The 20,181-nt window shown below is 48.2% G+C and overlaps 1 protein-coding gene and 1 non-coding gene across 2 annotated transcripts; one reads left to right on the forward strand and one right to left on the reverse strand.

Moving 5' to 3' along the window:
- Window positions 1–505: 505 nt before the first annotated feature.
- Window positions 506–4,236, forward strand: NFKBIA (NFKB inhibitor alpha). Its single transcript, XM_019750459.3, has 6 exons — window positions 506–1,381; window positions 1,954–2,062; window positions 2,375–2,585; window positions 2,870–2,958; window positions 3,087–3,347; window positions 3,672–4,236. The coding sequence occupies exons 1-6, from the start codon at window positions 1,155–1,157 to the stop codon at window positions 3,717–3,719; spliced, it is 945 nt and encodes a 314-aa protein (XP_019606018.1). The 5' UTR covers window positions 506–1,154; the 3' UTR covers window positions 3,720–4,236.
- Window positions 4,237–16,729: 12,493 nt separating this feature from the next.
- Window positions 16,730–16,837, reverse strand: LOC141570981 (U6 spliceosomal RNA). The gene has a single exon (XR_012495406.2). It is a non-coding gene; the product is annotated as a U6 spliceosomal RNA (small nuclear RNA).
- Between the last annotated feature and the right edge of the window lie 3,344 nt (window positions 16,838–20,181).

A 20,181-nucleotide genomic window follows, 5' to 3' on the forward strand; every position in this document is an offset into this window, starting at 1 on the left:
AAGGAACCAGTGGGGGCAGAATGGGGACTAGTGGGCCTGCCTTGAGCTTCCTGCAGTATGCCTAGCAGCTCCTTTCTTAGCCATCACTTACGGCCCAATCTTAGGTAAGGCACCACCTCAACCCATTCTTCAGCCTCCTTCTACAAATGCTTCTGGAAAGTTGCCCAGCTTGGCACCCCGAAGTAGGCTCAGGATCCATTCTCTGCAGCAGCACAGTCCAATTCAGGGAGCACAACCACCTCAATAATTATTTCGTTATTGTCAGGTATCTACAACCTCTACTACCTTGCCCTACTTAAAAAAAAAAAGTTCGTGTTCAGCATTTTCTCACATACTGGGGAGAGGGCAGAGTGCTTACCCTTCCCCAGTCACTAGGATTGTTAGACCCGAGGAAACTAGTTGAGGGCTCTCCAGGCATTTAGGTTTTTAACGCCAAAACTTGCACAACTTCTACCTGAGGGGGGCTGGGGAGTGCTACGTGTCCCTGCACTGCAAACAGCCTGGTGTCAGCAGGAACGCAGGGGCAGCCCTTCTCCCCGCCAGTGCGTTCTTCCCTGCAGACAGAAGTTTCAGGAAACGAATCCCTACACCCAGCCATCATTTCCACTCGCGTTTCCAAAAGATCAAAAAAAGGAAAAGACCGGCAGGTTGGCAAACCCCAACGAGGAACCGCCCAGCAAGTCTGCATCTTTGGGATCTCTGCAGCCAACGACCCCAAATCCAATCGATCGTGGGAAACCCCAGGGAAGGAAGGTTTCTTGCAGAGGGACAAGATTACTGAGTGCAGGCTGCAGGGAAGTACCGGGAGGGGGCCTTGTCGGGAGGACTTTCCAGCCACTCAGCGTTCATCAAAAAGTTCCCTGTGCATGACCCCAGTGGCTCATCGCTTGGAGTTTCTCTGATCCCAGCTTAGGGTTTAGATGCTTTCGCTCAGCCGTAGACGAGGCCAGTTCTCTTTTCTGGTCTGACTGGCTTGGAAATTCCCCGCGCCTGACCCCGCCCCGGAGAAATCCCCTGCCAGCGTTTATAGGGCGCCGCGGCGGCGCTGCCGAGCCCACAACAGTCCTAACCCGCCTGCGACACTGCGAAGAAGGGAACGCGCAGCCCGCAGCCGAGCGCACCTGGGGGAGCAGCGCCTGAGTAGTTACCGCGCCATGTTTCACCCCGCCGAGCACGCCCAGGACTGGGCCATGGAGGGTCCCCGGGACGCGCTCAAGAAGGAGCGGCTGCTGGACGACCGCCACGACAGCGGCCTGGACTCCATGAAGGACGAGGACTATGAGCAGATGGTGAAGGAGCTGCGGGAGATCCGCCTTGAGCCGCAGGAGGCGCCGCGCAGCGCGGAGCCCTGGAAGCAGCAGCTCACCGAGGACGGAGACTCGTAAGTGTCGCAGGCCTGGGTGACGGGGCTGGATGGGGGCGCCGGGCCTGCAGCGCGAGTCTCGGGGCCCGCGCGATGCGGCGGTGGACCCGGGGTTTATGCACCGACCCCGAGGCCGCGTAAAGCTGCATGAGGGCAGGGGATCAGGGTTTGTTGCCGGGGCCGCGGTTCCGCAGCTCGGCCTTGCAGCCGTTCACACTCCCCTGCCCTATCCCGGTTCTCTCGGCCGGGGGCGGAGCGGCGGGGACGCGAAGTCCCCGCTTGCATAAGGGGGGAGGGGGGGGTTTCTGCCCGGCTGGCGGGCGCCGTGCCGCAGCGAGGGGAAGTACAGGGCGTTCCGGCCCGGCGGGAGGGCGGGGCGGTCTGGTCGGCGCCCGCCCGGGAGGGGGGGGGGCCGGAAAGTCCCTGGGCGCCTGCCAGGAACACTCAGCTCATAATAACCTCGCGGAAAACACCGCGGCCTCGGCCTTCAGAAACCCCGGCCTTGCGCAATCCCCCGCAGCCCGCGCCTCCCGGGGCCCCACGCATTGTACTCACCAACCCTGGGGGTTTTTCCCTTCTTTTCCTCTCAGGTTCCTGCACTTGGCCATTATCCATGAGGAGAAGGCACTGACTCTGGAAGTGGTTCGCCAAGTGAAGGGAGACCTGGCCTTTCTTAACTTCCAGAACAACCTACAGCAGGTGCGCCTCTTGCCCAGTCCCGTGCCTCTCTCACCCCGTGGTCTAGCACAGTTGCTCCCAATCCTTTATAACATTACCCGACCTGACCTTTTACATCCGAATTAGCCAGCATTCTAGAAAGTAAAGAACATCCCATTAATTTGTTGTGGCCTTTATGAAGCCCACCTGGGGCCTTTGGTATTTGCCTTGCCCCTTGCCCCTGTCTGGGAGCGGCAACCCCCTCACACTAGGGATCTCTGGGGTTCAAGGGAACTCAGACTGTGGGTTTGGTCCGTGGCTTAATTCTCTTTCTGTTCCCTCTTCTGTTTGTAGACTCCACTGCACTTGGCTGTGATTACTAACCAGCCAGAAATTGCTGAGGCACTTCTGGAAGCTGGCTGTGATCCTGAGCTCCGAGACTTTCGAGGAAATACCCCCCTACACCTTGCCTGTGAGCAGGGCTGCTTGGCCAGTGTGGGAGTCCTGACTCAGAGCTGTGGGACCCAGCACCTGCACTCTATCCTGCAGGCCACCAACTACAATGGTACGTCTGCCTGCCCTGCCCATCAGAGGGCAGGTGACAAGGGAAGGGAGAGGTGGGCCAACTTAGGGAGTCCAGGCAAGAGCTTAAACTAGCAGCATGTGATAGGTTGAGAAAATGTGTATGTGAAAGGCCTATTTGATGCCTTTATAAAGTTCATTCAGATCCCAGATCCTGGGTTGTTCAAATTCAGAAGAATTTGCCCCTTAAAAGAATAGGTGAAAAGTTTTGTTTCAGATGTGAGGATTGAAACAAGTGATTATACTTTTTTCCTTTGGTTCTTCTAGGCCACACGTGTCTGCACTTAGCCTCTATCCATGGCTACCTGGGCATCGTGGAGCTTTTGGTGTCCTTGGGTGCTGATGTCAATGCTCAGGTGAGTGCTTCATGCCTCCAGGTGGAGGGCATCAGGCTCAGCGCCCTCCTCACAGACTTCATGTGCCCTTGTTACAAGCAGAAATTCCAAATTCAGCCAAAAACATCTCAAATTCCTTTTGGTTTCAGGAGCCATGTAATGGCCGAACTGCCCTTCATCTCGCGGTGGACTTACAGAATCCCGACCTGGTGTCGCTCTTGTTGAAGTGTGGGGCTGATGTCAATAGAGTCACCTACCAGGGCTACTCCCCATATCAACTCACCTGGGGCCGCCCAAGCACGCGGATACAGCAACAGCTGGGCCAGCTGACCCTAGAAAACCTTCAGATGCTGCCAGAGAGTGAAGATGAAGAGAGTTATGACACAGAGTCAGAGTTCACAGAGGACGAGGTGAGTCTCAAGTTCATTCTACAAAAAGGAGTGAGATGGTCATTCTATCTCCACCCTCCCAGACCCCTAGAGCTACTCTTTATCCAAAGGTCTTAACATAATGAAGTTCTCAAACTTGAGTATATCCCAAGTGTCTTTTTGCCCTTTTTAAAGAAAAGCATTAGAGGAAAACTACCTCAGTCCATGAAGTTAATTTCTATTTGGGTTATAGAGAATGGAGTCCACAAATACTTGGGTTATTTCCAGTGGCAGCCTTCACCATTATCCCAGCATCCCTAGCAAACGCTTTGGAAGTTTAACATGCTTTTTTCCTCTTGTTTTTAGCTGCCATATGATGACTGTGTGTTTGGAGGCCAGCGCCTGAAATTATGAGATTTGGAAAGTATCTGAAAGAACATGGACTTGTATATTTGTACAAAAAAAGAGTTTTATTTTTCTAAGAAAAAAAGAAAAGAAAAAAAAATGAAAAGGGTGTACTTAGAACCACACTGCCTGGCCTGAGACATTTTACTGTGGTGGATCAGCCCTCATTTCTGTGAACTTTGGAAGGGGGACAAGAAAGAGCATTGGAATTCAAAGGAAACCTCTTTGTAAACATCACCATTGCGGGGTTTTTAGAGAAGGTGATCCAAAATTTGATGAAAGGACTACATTTTATTTATTGTGCTTTTTGATTGAACCACCATGGATTCAGTGGCTAGGCCCAGTTGTATCCTGTGACATGTAGCAATGAGGTGTTGTTAAACCTGTCAGTGGTATGGGGTTAAAAGTCACTACCTGTCCAGGTTTGTGTTACCCTCCTGTAAATGGTGTACACAGTGTATTTTGTTGGTAATTATTTTGCTACTTTAAAGATGTATATTTATTAAACAGATTTTTACAAACAGAATTATCCTGATCATTTTCTCCACCCGCCGTGGGACTCCTGTTCTGAGAGTCATTTGATCCTCAGGTGGAGGTGGAGAGTTGTGTGAAGCGCTTACCACAGGCAGCCACAGAACCCTTTCAGAGAGCAGCTTCTCACACTGTTACACACCAGCTTTACAGGCAGCCCCGTGCCCAGTGTGTAGGAGGGGAGGCTGTTGCAAGATTGCAAGATAGGAAACAGGCGGGTGGGGTGGGGGATGCAGTAAGCTACATGGCCTATAGCAGGAAGGCTCACCATCGTCATTTGTTTCATGTTGGTTTAAATTATGCCAGGACACTTCTACTTTAGGAAATGATTTTGGCCAAGAGGAATATGCTGAATTCACATTTTCTAGAGCTGGAAAAGATCCCACCTATAATACTGGAAGTTCCTAAGGGCATGGGCTCAGGAATGGGACTGGACTAACATTTCTTAGCAAGTGCCCACATCTGAGCCTTTGTTTCCTTATTTATAAACGGCTGTTGTGAAGACCGCATAAGACAGTCCATGTAAGAAGCATAAAGTGGCAGGCACATAAAGAAAAATACAAGTTGTTGCATTACATACTATACTTCACACGGGAAGAACAAGTCCAGAGAGAATGTCCTATACAGGGTCACCTTGCAGTGGAGGCAGGAGGTTAATTTATTTAATACATTCTTATTTTCAGGTGGTTAACATCTTTTAAATGCATTCCACCAAACCTATTGTTACCAGCTGTGTAGTATAGAAGTGATAATAAAGGTGTGAAGAATTCAATCAATCATTCCAATTCTACTGGATGATTCTACAAAAGCAGAAGATTTCACAAGAAAACAATAACTTGGGAAATTTGGGTTTAGATACTCTGAATGTCGATGTTTTCATCCCTAAAAATGCATCTCTTGCCTAGGTAGAAAGAGGAGTGGAAGTTTATGGCATTCTAGAAAATGCTAACTGGTATATAAATACAAGTCATGGCTTACACCTAAGAAAGCATAACTTGTATTACATTGTCCCTCTCCTGATCCACAACTGATGTCAAAGTCAAGTGAATATAATGATCACCTTCCTCTCAGACCAAAAAGGAGCCAATACTAGTGGGTCTTTCATGTATAAAGGAGTATGATTGTAGACTGGACTGACTGGTCAAAGCCTCAGGCATCTAGAGCTGAGTGCTGTGGGGACCCCTCTATCCATCTTGTCTTCTCTCAAAGTGCTTCAGGCCCATCACTGAAATTCCTTCTGCATCCCAGAGCACCTGACACAGGTGTTATCTGATCTAGCACATGAACATGGATTGGCTCTCTCAGCTGATAAGTAGAAGAGGTAAGGGGGGGTTGGGGGAGGGATAGCCGCCTCAAAGAACAAAGGTTGGAAACTTGGCTCCCAATTTTGGAATGATGCCCTTAACCACTTCTCAGGCGGGCCTCTTTTTTCCCTGTAATGGTGTTGAATCTGTGCCAAGTTGCCCATCACTCTCACTAATTCTGTGCTAGCGGGTTGGAGAAGCAAGACAAAGGGAAAGAGGCTGAGGAAGAGTGGGTTACATACCCACTCTTCCTCAGCCTCTTTGGTGACTGGCTTTTGTGTAGAGGTGTCACCTTCCATGGTCACAGCAGAATAGGGCCTCTTCTGACCCTTTTGGGCCCAGCCTCCCACCTTTCTAGGCTTCAGCTTTTCTTTCTGAAAAGGACCCCAACTTTCAGGGTGGATTCCATCATCTAAATAAATCCTAAGGTAGCTGGGCCCAGCGAAGGACTGAAGTTGGCCCCGACTTCTTACTCCCTGGTTCTTCTTATTTCTTTGCTCCTTTCTTTGCTTTTTATTTTAAACCCACTTTCTTTCCTTTATGCCATCAGTTGTTGTGCTGGAGTTCCCTAACGAAGAATTTTAGACCTGAAACACTCTAATCTGTAGAAAGTCTTCCTCAAATTTCTAAGCCAACAAAAATAAAAGTTTTCAAAGAAAATAGCTCAGCAGACTGAGAAACTTTTATGCACTTTTTTTTTTTCTCCAAGAAGCTAAAGGTCCTGTTAGGACAGGTAGAAATAAGGGGGCCTTGAGAAAAAGGGAAGTGATACAAGAGGGAAATAAAAAGTCACATCAGCAACTTCCTTGAATTTAGTTCCTTGAATCCTTCTGCCTGCCTCATCCTCAGGATAAATTTCCTTTCTAGGTCACATGAACCAAGTCATTTCCAGAAGGAAGGGTTTTTCTCTCAGGAGGGAACAAACTCCAGTGTGAGCAATTTGAAGACCTCCATGGGAGGCCTGGAAATGCCGGCTGCTGGGTGCTCTGGGGTATTTGCATTGACACTTCAATCGCTACTGGAAGTGATTAAGTGGTGACAGAACTGAGTCAGTGAGATGGGTTCTTCCTTCGCCCCCTTTCCTCCTGATTTTCATCAACTTGCTCTAGGTGTAGTTGAAGTTTCATTTGGCAAGAAAGGTCAGAGTGGAACTCCAGTCAGAAACATGCCCAACAAGCATTCTCCATACTTGGACAGGAATATCCCAGGTCGTTTCCCCATTTGAAGGGACCTGTACAGAAACTGAAACTGGATATCCTGTGTGGACTGTCTGTCTCATTCATTCATTTGCATTACAAAGCACTATTATTCTTCAGGCTCTGTGCCAGGGGCTAGAGACTCAAAGAGGAACCAGTCATGGTCTCTGCCTCAGAGGGCTCCTCGCTTAGGTGGACAGGAAGACAAACAAGCACATATAAGACAGGATGGTAAAATGAAGCACAGAAAGTGATGTGAGCTCAGATCAGAGGTGGGGGGCATGAAGATCAGGAGCTTACACCCTGGCTAGTTATTTGCCCCGGAGGCCAGTACTATTTATTCCCTCATTTTATATCCCGAGTGACCAGTAGCACCCTCTTGACAAGTGGCTGGAAACAAAGCTCAGAACAAAACTCACTTCCAGGCTGGCATTAAATAAACTATCCACAACAGGATACCTGTTCATTTTTGCATCTGTGTGTGGTCCTAGATTTCGAAGCTGAGCCCGGAAGCTCTTTGTCACTAGTCTGAATTAATGACAAATAATGTGCTTGCCTTAGTCTAGAGTTTTTCAAACTCTACATGCACTCGAATGGCCAGGACCACACTTGGAAGAGCATTTTAAATAAAATGTTATTTTATTTTTTTAGGTAAGGTTAGCGCTCTCTGCCATTTCCTCTGCGTACCAGTGCAAACCGGGATAAGCACTTGAGGATGATCTAGCATCAGACAACAGGAGTCTTTTGAAAAGTAAGGTTGGGGTGGCCGGTTTGCCCAATGGTTAGAGTGCGGTGCTCATAACACCACACCAAGGTTGTCGGTTGGATTCCCACATGGGCCAGTGAGCTGCACCCCCACACAACTAAATAGAAAACAACGACTTGACATGGAGCTGATGGATCCTGGAAAAACACACTGTTCCCCAATATTCCCCAATTAAAAAAAATTTTTTTTAAAGTAGGGTTGGATGCTGAGCACTGACATTAAAATAGGGGCCAAGGCCAACAAACCCGCCATCAAGGGAAGTGGCTGACACAATACAAGGCCAAAGACGTAAGTATCTGAGTTCTAAGAAAGGTACAAAACTCAAGGAGGAAATGCGTTTGAAGGATAATTCACTAAGATGAAAAGCTGGTCTGTTTGTTTTTTCCCTTCTGGTTCACTTACTTGTTTTGTTTTATTTACCTCTCGTCTGTCCGTTCCCTTTTCCTTTTCTATTTGTGTCTTAGCCACCAAGCTGACTGGGAACTCTGTACCTATACCTTCTGAGAGGCCCCTTAGGTCATATATTAACAAACTGGTCAACTTAGAAGCCAATGAAGTTTTATTATAACACTGCTTGGCCCATGTACATTCTAAATTCTAAGGAAAGGTAACCTCTCAATGGGATTTTTGAAGATAAAATTATTTTGTACACCAACTCCATATTCAGAAACTTGGCAAAAGGCTTTTCTAACTCTCAGTAACTTTTTTCAAGATGAAAAGCTGGTTTTTAAATTAGCTTTTTATACCTTTGTATGGGGTTGCTATGGTGTGTTGGGGCGGGGGGCGACCAGGCCTCCTCCTGAAAGGATGGGACAGGGAACTGCTTCCCTATGACAAAATCCCCACTATGTCCTTATCAGAATATGAGAAGACTTAATAAGCAGCTGACTAAAATGCACCAGGGAAAATCTTAAAGAATAACTTCCCCTAAAATGTTGCCATCATTTCATATTGACTAATCTAAAAAAATTATTGAGTATAGGCTATATGGAAAATATTCAGCCATTTAAAGGTAATTTTTAATTAATTTATTTATTTTAATTGGGGAACAGTGTGTTTTCCCAGAGCCCATCAGTTTCAGGTCAAGTCGTTGTCCTTCAATCTAGTTGCTGGGGGGACACAGCCCACCATCCCATGGATGGAATTGAACAGGCAACCTTGTTGTTAAGAGCTCACGCTTTAACTAACTGAGCCATCTGGCAGCCCAGCAGCAGCTTGTCGTCAACCTAATTGTGGAGGCGCAGCTCACTAGCCCATGTGGGAATCCAACTGGCAACCCTGTTGTTAAGAGCTCACGCTCTAACCAACTGAGCCATCCAGCCGTCCAAAGGTAAATTAAAAAAAACCAAAAACCAAAAAAAAACACTTTTAAGTTGTCATATTTTCATTTTGTACAAGGTTTTATTCAAACTGTTGTTTAACTGATCTATGATAATATATTATGGAATAAAATAATAGAATACATTTACTTTATATTTATTAAACAAATATATATTGCTTACTGCGTACCAGACCCTATTCTAAGTGGTTTACAAATATTAACTTCCATGATCCTCAAACCACCCTGTGAGATAGGTACGATTATTATTTTCATATTTTTTTATAAGGAATCCGGGGCCCAGCCAAGTTAAGAAATTCAGCCCTGGTCACACAGCCAGGCTTGGGTGGGCTCAGGTCCACATTCCCAACCTGTGGTGTAAAGCGACTTCCAAGCATGCATGGGAATTCCCACTAACTAAAATGATTTCAGGTCATCAATTCTTACTCTGTTTTTCACACATTTGTTACTGGTATCCTACCAAAATTGGATAAATACTATTAAGGATGGTTTGAATTTCTGATGTGTCGGGTTAATGAAAGAATGTCTGTCTCACAGCGACGATATAATAATGCAGAGGATGGAAGATCTTAGGAAACTGGACAATAGTGTGGGACTCAGGCAGATCTGACAGGAATCGTAATTCACCTCCTCCAAATGTTTACGTCAGTTTCACATGGTGCCAAATAAAAGGAGTGAAGCATGGCTCTCCTTCCAGGAGTTTCCAGTTGTGTGGGCCATGTTTGCTTCTGATTTAGGCTAGGTCTACCCAAAGTCACCACATTAAACATTTTGGTCAGACTTTCTACAACTTCACAGTATTTTAATATTCATCTCCAGGGAAGCCCCAAACAAACAAGCAAATGCAACCTTTAAGGACTGATGAATGAGCTTCTTTCAGGTGACATGTTCTAGTGTTGATTCAATTTTAAGTTGGTTTTTAAAGATCTCCTTCAAGTGCCTTCCCACCCCCATGGTTGGGAGGCAACTTCCCAGGGCAGGACCTTGCCACAGGGCCCACCCTGTGTTGCTAAGGCGGCAGCTGAGGCTCTACCAACCTTTATGTGTATTAGCACTTAATTCAGTTCTCTTCCACAAAACAAAGAGTAAACCTTTGGTTTGAAGAAAAGGCCTAAGCCATAGATATGTAAACATAACATACTTTACAAGTCAAATGGTATAAAAGCTTTCGCTTCTTTGAGGCTAGAACCGGGAATCACTGTACCACTGTCACACTCACCTTGGAAGGGTCCGTCTAGTGTGTCCCAGGTCTGAAATGCGCTCAACAGCTATGGTCTCCAGGGGCTCTGTGCACACAACCCTCCACCCGTGGTCCCACTGCACCCCCAGAGGGGAGAGACAAGGTCAAATCTCAATGAGACTTTCAAATTTGGTTTAAAGAGGGGGGGTCTTAATTCAAGGGTTCAATTGGAATGGGGAAATTTCGTGATGTAGCATGTTTGGCTTGGAAACAGCAAGATGAGGATTTTAAGGCAAGGGGTTTGAAGCAGCTCAGGCATGAACTGTTTGTCAATGTTTCCTATGTATTAAAGAGTTGATCGGACTTTTGGGAAATTCCTGTAATGAACAATCAAGTTATTTGCCTGGGCAAGAGTGTCTTGGAATAGTAAAGTTATTGTAATGAATAATGGAAGAACAAAGTCATGTTAATGTAAACAGTAAACTAGGGGGCAGGAGGGGGTACTTTGGGCGTCAGTCTGATTAGTCATTAGGCTCAGAGTAAGGTCCTAGGGAATATGAGGACACATGACAGGCACATTCTGACACATTAAAAAGATTGAAAATTCAGGACATGAACTGATGAGGGGGCGTTGTTGGGGGTACTGACAGGGAGTTTACAGAGGAAACTGTCCACAGGAACCACAGAGGAAGGGAAGAGGGATCAAAAACAAGTTTTACCTGTTCTGTAATTTCATACATAATTGACCAGCCTTAGCTGCAATCTCTGTTAAAAAGCTGGTAGTTCACATCACAAATTCGCACTGTAAAGGATCCATGTAATCCAGCTACTTGTGAAGAATAATAGTAGGTATCATTTCTCAAACAGTGGCTATATGCTGGGCATTTAATATACCTGATCACTCTGAGGGTGGACATCATTATCCCCATTTTACAGATGAGAAAACTGAGGTTCACAGAGGGTTAGTCACTTGTCTCACGTGATGTAGTTAAGAAAAGTGGAGGTACTGAGATTCAAACCCTGCCACTTTTGCCTACAAGGCTCTTTATCAGCGGGCTGGTTAGGGTGAGTCTCCTCATTTACTGAAGATGTTCGAAACTCCTCAACAGCTGCCATTTTCCACAGCTGCTGTTGTGAACCTTAAGTTGCTCTGGCTGTCATGTAAACCATTTTACTCTGAGAGGCCATTTGCTGCTACTACTATTATATTTTATAAAATTTCCTTATTGGAAAATTTGGAAAGGCACCTCATAGGAGTATTGGAAAAGTAACGAATAGAGTTGCTGGAAATGCACAGGAAATTCAGTTTCCTGTGGACTCACCGCACAGTCATGGACACAGTCTCAGCACACTGGGCTGGCATGGGGGAGAGGCCTCCAGCCACTGGCAGTGGGGCCCCAGGCACTGCTGGTCGCAGCTCAAGGGGCTGTCCCATTGAGGAGGGTTCTTGAGAGCAAATGGTAGGAATCCACCAGCAAAGAAGAAAGAAAACTCTGTTTCTTCCGAGCCTCCTGGGGAACTTTGTTCAAGGTAATTTGTGATTAGGTGTAGACCACATTTCAGCTGACGCTCTGGGGCAGAGATGGGTACAGTGAGCAAGTGCCTGTGGGGCCTGGGGGAGGCCACTTCAAGGGGCACTTTTCAAAGGACCAGCAGGCACCACCCCCGGCGGCTGTCATGACAGAGGCAGTCTGCAGAGTGATTGCCCAGCCATTTGAGGGTCAGATCAATCTGGGTCCCACTCTGGGCCCTAATCTGTGTGACCCTGGGCTAGTTGCTTAACCTCTCTGCTTCTCAGTTTCTCATCTATAAAGAGGGTGAGACAATTGCCCTGCAGAGTTGCTATGTTGCTTAACTGTCACTAACAGTGTCTGTAAAGCTCTGGCAAAGTGCTTCACACATAGTAGGACTCCATAGACGATAGCTCCTGCTATTAGGATTATTCATTTTAGTAACATTAAGAGGCCATCTGACAACCTCCCTTTGGCATGCAGTCCCCTCCAAGCAGCTCTCCTTCCTCTATCATTCAGGGTTGTCCAGGACCTGAGGAACCAGATTCTCTAAGGACAAACTGGGGCATCTAGTTGTCCCTGGGATGCTCCCTGACCTTGTTCCTCGCCCCAGGACTCCACCCTCACAGCCCATCTTGGCCACAGCACATGGTTCCCTGGTGGGGGGACCAGGTGGATGCGGGGAGCCCATTCAGTGCAGAACTGACCCGCAGGAGCTGCCACGGGGGCTGGACAAGGAGAGACAATCGATGAGGTGCCTGACCAAACATGGCAAACTGAAGGTTGTTACGGGCTCAGGCCTGGGTGCAAGCCTTGAGGCTCCTGACCTCGGGTGGCCCCGTGAAGCCATGGAAGACGAGACCTCTGTTCCTGTGGTCAGCAGTGGGCCAGGCTGCAGGCTACTCAGGGGCTACGTCTCAGTGGAAGCACAACCTGTTGATAGAGTGTGATGAATAGCCCTCTCCTGGGGCCTTGCCAGCTGGTCAGGCACACCCTCAGGCCAGCCAGGTACTCCCACCCTGCCTCCCTATGAGGAAAGCGAACTTTTATTATGGAGACCCTTCCTTTCCTTCTACCAGCCCACTTGTGGGAAAGGCAGGGAGGAGAGAGCCCTGGTTCCTGTAGCAACATTAACTGTGTTTGAGAGAATGAAGGAGGGAGGAGGTCTGTGTGCCCACAAACACACCCACCACATGTTATTAAGTGGAAGAATCAGAGCACCTCACCAAACGTTTGCATAGTATAATCCTATCAATAAACAAAAAACTACACTAACATGTTCTGCCCCCCAGGATTCTGAGTTACGAGCAAAAGAAACTAATTCTGGATAATTTAGGCAGCAAGGAAATTTGTGAGGAGGATTTGGGGGAGCCCTCAGAATCTCCAGTGGGGCTGGAGAGCCAGCGAGAAGAGCCGGTGAGCTCATCACTGCAGCCTGGGCTGTTCCGCTGTGGCTGGAATGGATTCCACACCACATTAGCCTCTCCCACTGTTAGCCTCTGATTCAAGGTCTAGGCAGAAGGGTGTGACTGCTGGAGCCTCAGTCATGTGCCCATGCAAGGGAGGCTGGCAGTGTGAATGCCTGGCATTTTTTTGCTTCTTGTTAGGGCATCCCCTAAACATAAGAAGTAGATTCAGATGACAAATCTGAATGACAAATATCCCAAGATGTTAATAGTGGTTATCTCTGGGTGGTTGAATGAAGAAGGGCTGGGTTTTTTGTAACTTATGGAGTATTTCAAACATATACCACTGTAAAAAGAATATTAAAATGAAGCCCCATCTCCAGCTTCAGCTCATGGCAATTTTGTTTCATTTACACCTCCTTCCCCCATCTTATTCAGAAGTAAACGCCAGTCATCATATCCTGTGAGTTCCTCCTTAAATATCTTAACACTTATCCTTAAAAGATAAGGGCTATATTTTAAATGCATAACTTTTTAATGGCATTATCACACCTAAAAAATGAATTAACAATAATTCAGAGAGATTTCTTTTATTGTCTTCTTTGTGCATTTCTCTATTACTTTAATTATCAGGGGAAAAAATAATGCCGTTTCCACTTTTAATTTATAACCCAGTCCTAAGACAAAGGCCAGTGGTGGGACACAGAAGTATAACCCAGGAAGCCATGGACATGACTTGGGTCACAAGTAATAGTTGCTCCTGGAGGGCTCTGGAGGTTCTCTGAAGCTGAGGACAGTGAAATAGTGAGGCTAAAGGCCATCAGAAGTCACCTGGGCCTCCACCTGTGCTCCTCTTTAAGGAGGAGCTTTGCCTATTTTCACTCTGTGTGTCCTGTCCTATGGCAGGAGAACCTGGCTGTGGCTGCGAAGCTCACAGGTGACAGGCCCGGAATGGAGACAGGCCAATCTCTCTCCCTCTGTCTCTCTCTGTCTCTCTCTGTCTCTCTCTGTCTCTGTCTCTCTCTCTCTGTCTGTCTCTCTCTCTCTCTCTCTCTGTCTCTCTCTGTCTCTCTCTGTCTCTGTCTCTCTCTCTCTTTCTCCGTCTCTCTCTCTCACACACACACACTCACACACACACTCACACACACACACACTCACACACTTACACACTCACACACTTACACACTCCTAAGGAGAGGACTCAAACCGATCTAATTATATCCTGAGAAGTGGGGCATGTTTATGACCTGTGGAAGTCCTGACAGCCTGCTCTGAATCTCTGGATGGGTCCAGGCAGATCAAAGACGGTGAGCAGAAGGAGGGCCACTGTGAGCTGGAGAGCCAGCCAGCGGGTGCCCACCTCACATGAGGTCTGTGCTGGCAGAGGGCTTGGTTTTAGAGAGAAGACCTGGGTTCTGATGACGGTTAGAAAGCCACACAGAACAGCATGACACAGGGTGGTGGCCTGGGCAGCAGGGGACGTAGGGGACGGTCCTGTGGACTGTGATGTCACTGATCCTAGACTGCACACTGGACAGGCCTTGGTCCACATGGCTGGAGCTGATGGTGAGCTCTGTGCCATTGGAGACCTGCGATCAATGTCTGTCTCCTTTTTTTCTGAGGTCCAACAATACAAGCCCAACTGTGACAGGATTGTAATGACAAAAGGAGGCAGAGGAAGGGGGAGTGCTTTGGATGGTCCCTCCATGCCCTCTGCCAGGGCTGGGGCCTCACAAAAGAAAGCGGTAAACAAAAGTGGGAGGGGCTTTGCATAGTATTTGTTCAATCAGGAACTGTAAGGAGCCACCAACGCGCTCCTGACACATTCCAGGCCTTCTAGAGATCATAGCAGCAGCCCCCAGGAAGGGGCAGTGACTGCCCTAAACCAAGGCAAGTTCCTGCGAGCACTAAACCAGATCCAGAGAGCCAACTCCCAGCCCCAAAGTCTTGCCTGGGTTTGGACCGACAAGGAAGGACAAGGTTTTCCATCAGGGGAATGTGCTAAGATGGGTGTCCATCTGGAGCCGCTCAAGGAGTACACAGGACTCTTATGGCCAGGATTTACCTACAGGCAACAGGGAGCCATACTATCCAGGGAAGTCACAGGATAAAGGGCAACATGATACTTAGCAGAGCGTAGGATGCAGAGTGAGCAGTAAGGGAGCCCAGTAGGAAGCTGCTGCAGTTGCCCAGGAGTGAGAAAACGCAGACCTCTACAGAAAGGTGGTTCTCAGGAAGGAAGAAGCTCCACGATCAAACAAAATGATTGTGTATGTGTACATGTGATTGTGCGTGTGTGCATGTGTGCAAGCAAGAAGTAATCCAGCTTCAGAAACCCCCTCCAGTCCTGAGCCTTCACGGCTGCTGCAGTGCCGGGCTCTGTCTCCAGGCTCAGGAACATTTTGGGGACTCACTGACAAGTCTTAAACTCTCTCAACTCCTCCAGTCAGCTCCAGATCAAACAATGGTGTGGTTGCCATCAGCAAGTGGGTGACATGATGTGACATGTACAGCTGTGATGTTCTAAAGCTGATTAGGCTCTTGTTGGATGCAATGCACCACATGTGAGGCCTGTGCAAAATTAGGAAAATTACAGCCAACTCCCAGCCCAAAATTGGTAAGGACGGCATGACATCTGGGAAAGTACTTTTTAAAAACATGCAACTTAAGTAACTTTGCAAAACAAGCTACTACAAAAACACAACCCTTTATTTCCATCCTTCTCATTTCTTGACTAATGTCCATATACATTTTAGAAAATGTATTTAAAAGAGCAAATGGTTGTTAAAGAAAAAACTAGAAAACCATTGATCATGCTACAAATGAAAGCTTTTCTTGGACACTGCTTTTGATTGTGATTTCATGTCCTATTCACAGGCACATTTTCTGTTGGCACTATTGCTTCTGGTTCATGAGATGGATGAATAGTTCAACATTTCCTGGTGTTCCAGAAGACCCTGCTGCCAGGCCCAAACCAGCCTGTGATCCTCTGCAGAAGCGCATCAGGTCACTCAGCCATGCCACACTCACCTGTTTCTGAAAAGGTGCGAGAACTAGTCCTGCCAACCAAGAGGCTTAGAACTGAGCCAGGGCCTTCAGCAAAAAGTTTAAGTCAGGTTCCTGGTTTGATCCACTAATTTAGAGGGAACAACACTGTGTTTGCAAAATTTCTGCTTCCCTTTGTGAAATGAAGTGCTGAGTCACCTTTCTGAGGTATTCCGGCAATGTGCTGCTTAGATTTCCCAAGACTTTTTTTTTTTTAAATTCCATTTTTCTCTTGATTAGGAAATGAGTACAATGAGTAGCCTAGTAAATGTCACAGGAGGTATAAAGACACGGGCGTTGACAGCTAGGACAGCTCTGGGTTCAGGAGGTTCTAAGTTGAATGTACCCTTTCTGTTTTCTCTGGGCTTCGCTCAGAGGTTGGAAAGATTGCCAGGACCCTGCCCTGGGAAAGGAGCGGATTGGCTACACAGTGTTGCCCTACCTCCCAACTTATCTCCTTCAATGGCTACTTTGAGTTTTAATTGGAACTTTTTGTTCCAACTGCTCAGTGAACTAGCCCCCTGTGATCTTGATAAGGGAAGGCAGCTTTCCTATTCTTTTTTTCTTTTTTTCTGGCTTCCTAGTCCCGAATCGTTTCCAGCCTTGTTGTTTCACTGAATAACCAAGGGCTCTGGTGAGAGTTCCATGACCCACTCTTCAGTAGGCAGGCAGTGCCAGGGGGTGGGACCAGGGTCAGGCATTCCTCATAGTGTCCTCTTTTTTTCTTTTAAGATTTTTTATAAAAATATGGAACACTTCATGAATTTGCATGTCATCCTTGCACAGGGGCCATGCAAATTTTCTCTCTATCGTTCCAATTTTACTCTATGTGCTACCGAAGCAAGCCACAAGCGAGCAGCACACTCAGTGTCCTCTTAACTACCACATTCTGCCTCAGAGGCCCACTGGGCACCCGACAGTGTAGGCGGGCAAGGACTGCCCACAGCTCAGGGGTCATAGAACTACTGCAGTTCTCAGGGTGACAAAACTAAGAAAAACCTCCTTGTCTTGGAACCCAACTTGCCTGGGTGGCCTTTGTGACTCTGCTCAGAGGACTCTTAATGCCCTAGGGCAGGGAGGCCACCACAGAATCACTTAGGAGGGAGGCATAGTGGTCAATGACAGGCTCCTGGCCTCACTACTTGCCAGCCACGAGGCCTTGAGCAGGTCACTTAACCTTTCTGTGCCTCGGCTTTCTCATCTTTACATTGGGGGGTTTGGTTGTTTCTACCTATATGGTTGAAAGAAGCAATCCAAACATCTGACCCATGGTAAACTCTTACTAACGCAACCATTAATAGTAGTTGTAGGGTAGTGGGAAGAATTAGAAGTCTTTTTATCTGCCCTGCTTCAGAAAACAACCCCAACTAGCCCCTGTTAATGTGGCACTGTGGGGACAGAGCCAGAAGTGCAGTTTCCAGGCTCTCGCCCTCACATGGAAAGGTGCTCACTTGGGTAGTAAATGACCATCAACTGTGATTGGATGGCCATCAGCTGTGGCTAGTTGGCCGTCAGCTGTAACCAGTGAGCCATTGGCCACTAATATAACTGCTGTGGCTACTACGCTAGCAGAAAAATGGGGCTAGCAAGAAGATGGTGGCTGAGCTAGCAAGTGGCGGGTTGCAGTTAGCACAGCAGATTACAGCTAGCAAGTGAGGTTGGTTGGCAGAGAAGTGGACAGCAGGTTGCAGATAGTGTGGCTCCTGCTTCCTGTGTCTCCAACCCAGCCACCAGCGAGACTATAGTGGTATGACTCCCCTATCTATGGCTCCGTGGGTGTTCCTTTTTGGCCTCACCATGTCCTGCATTTTTATGTGGAGAGCGGGAGCTGAGACCTCGCATGACACCCCGCATGACAGGCACCAACCCCTACCCCCATCTCCTCCCTCCCCTGTCTGGGCTGCAGAAGGCCTGGTCCCAGCATGGCAGGCCCAGACATCGGCACTCAGATCTTTTGTAGTCTCAGTCCTTGGATTTCTGTGGCTTCTCTCCCGGAATGACTGTCCATCCAAATTCAACACACTCTTCAGATTGTGCCTGAAGGGAGAGGTGGAAAATAGCATAGGAATCTGTGCACTGTGCAGGAAGGAGTACCAACCTTTCATGGAAAATATGGATAGAGATGAATATTAGCATTTCCAGTCTACGTTGGGAGACCCTGAGAGACAGGATTTCAGACAAGGGTACAATCAATCCAGTCGGAACCCTCAGGAAGGGCTTCAGGAAGCTACATGTACTTTCTTTAGTATGCCAGGATCAGCCCTCCCCAGCTTCTGAACAACCAGTTTTCAACTAAGCCTCTTTGACTTGAGCCTCCAGGCCTTTGGCAAAGCATTTAGAAAAACTGCTCAGAAAACAGCTCAGTGCCAGAAGAGAGCAGGGTTCGATAGGAGGGTGCTGCTGGCAGCTGGGGTTCCTGGGTCCTAGCCAGGCTCTGCAACCCAGGCCCCTTCTTTGTATGTGAAATTAGGGTGATTAGGGAGATGGGCAGAAGCTCTAAAACCTCTATCTGCTTGCAAAGTCTAGGATCCTTTGATCTCATCTCCAGCCCTGCCCTCACCCCACCCCACCCCCAGCCACATCTATGCACCTGGGGAAGAAGCCCCAACAGGATTCAGCTGACTCACGTTATGGTAACTGGATGCATTTCATATTGCTCTTTGGACCTGCCAAGGGTGGACCAGCCTGTGAGCGTTTCCTGTTTCTCCAAAATCTGACAGGCCCTTGGTCGGCATCCCAGAAGCACTTGCCAAAAAGGACAACATCTCCTGGAGCATGCCCACCTCCCGGCCTCCCTCGTTCCTCATAGTGCCACGCAGCCTCCGCGCCCCTCACTGGAGGCTGAAGCGGGAGCTGGGAGGTGTCATCCCTCCCATCTCACTTTTGGAGCTTGTGGGGGAGAAGGCAGGTGGGGTTAGTTAGCAGCCTGAAGGGTCCTGTGCACCTTGGAGCCCGCAGCAGAGAGGAAGTCTCACTGGGTCCTGGGGTGGCCCCACCCTCCCGTTGCGCCCTGAGGCCTCACATCTCAAGGAATGTACTCAGCACATCCATCTGTCAGTTTCCTACAGACCTCACCACCACCCCACCACTCCGCATCCCGCCCCCCCCCCCATGCATTCATGCTTCCAGACACCAGCCCCATCATATACTTTAAATACACGAAGCTGGGATCTTCAGGGCTCTGGGCCCCCAGAATGGAGGGTGGCGTGTGTGGAGGCCCTTCTGACTGGGTAATACTGTAGCTGTTGTGCACCTCACTGGGGTGGCAGTCAGGAACTAGCTGTGACGCACGGAAGGTAATTTGGAGAGAGTTTAATAAAGAGAGGGTTTAGAAAGGCAGGGGTAGGGTATGGGAGCCAAAAAGTTTATTGCAGGCCCGGGGCTTATAGCAGTGGCGGTGACCGTGACCGTGACCCTCGACTCCTGTCCGGGGGAGAGAGGGTGGCAGGGCCTGAGCCCAGAGAAACCTTGGGGGAAGGCCAGGTACAGGCCGGCCTCACTCCCTGCCGCTGCCGGATCTGCCCGCCCTCCTTCACCCTTCGCAGAGTCTCAGTGCCACGGTCCCTGAGGAACCGGAGAGACAAGTGTCCAGCCCTATTAGCTAATGTTTAAGTGGTTTTGTTTTGTCTTTGCAGTTTAGAGGTAATCGTATACAAATAGCTGCATCCAGATGTCTCAAGAGTCAAACATAGTCACCCCAAAATTCCCAGCCTCACCCTGGGATTGCATCCCTTACCCCCCACCCCCGCCATCACTCATGGAGGGCAGGCATCCCTTTGGCAAAGTCTCTGCCAGCTCTGCAGCCCAGCTGGCCACGAGGCCCCAAGTGAGCCTCTCCTGCCTGGCAGTTACTGTCACCTGCCAGCCCGAGCAGGCTGGGCCCTCTGATCAGGAAAGCCACTGAATCACAATCTCCACCCAGGAGAACTGTGTAGAAACTTGAGCTGCTCACCCATTGTCCCCTCTCCCTGCCAGCCACTCTTGTGCAGTCCTAGCTGAAGGAAAGCACCACTGGCTGCAAATTACTTAAAAACAAAAATAAACACACTTCTTTTCCCAGCAACATAACATATTATGTGCTTTTACAAAATCTAAGAAACCACCCACAATTGTATCTACCAAGTGAAAGTACACCTCTGTTGGGTAAGCAGAGGAATGAGGAAACACTTGATCTCATGTTCAGAGCACGGCTT

The sequence above is a fragment of the Rhinolophus sinicus genome, chromosome 3 (genome assembly GCF_057876585.1).
Source record: "Rhinolophus sinicus isolate RSI-liver-muscle chromosome 3, RSI-T2T, whole genome shotgun sequence".
Classification (NCBI taxonomy): Eukaryota; Metazoa; Chordata; class Mammalia; order Chiroptera; family Rhinolophidae; genus Rhinolophus; species Rhinolophus sinicus.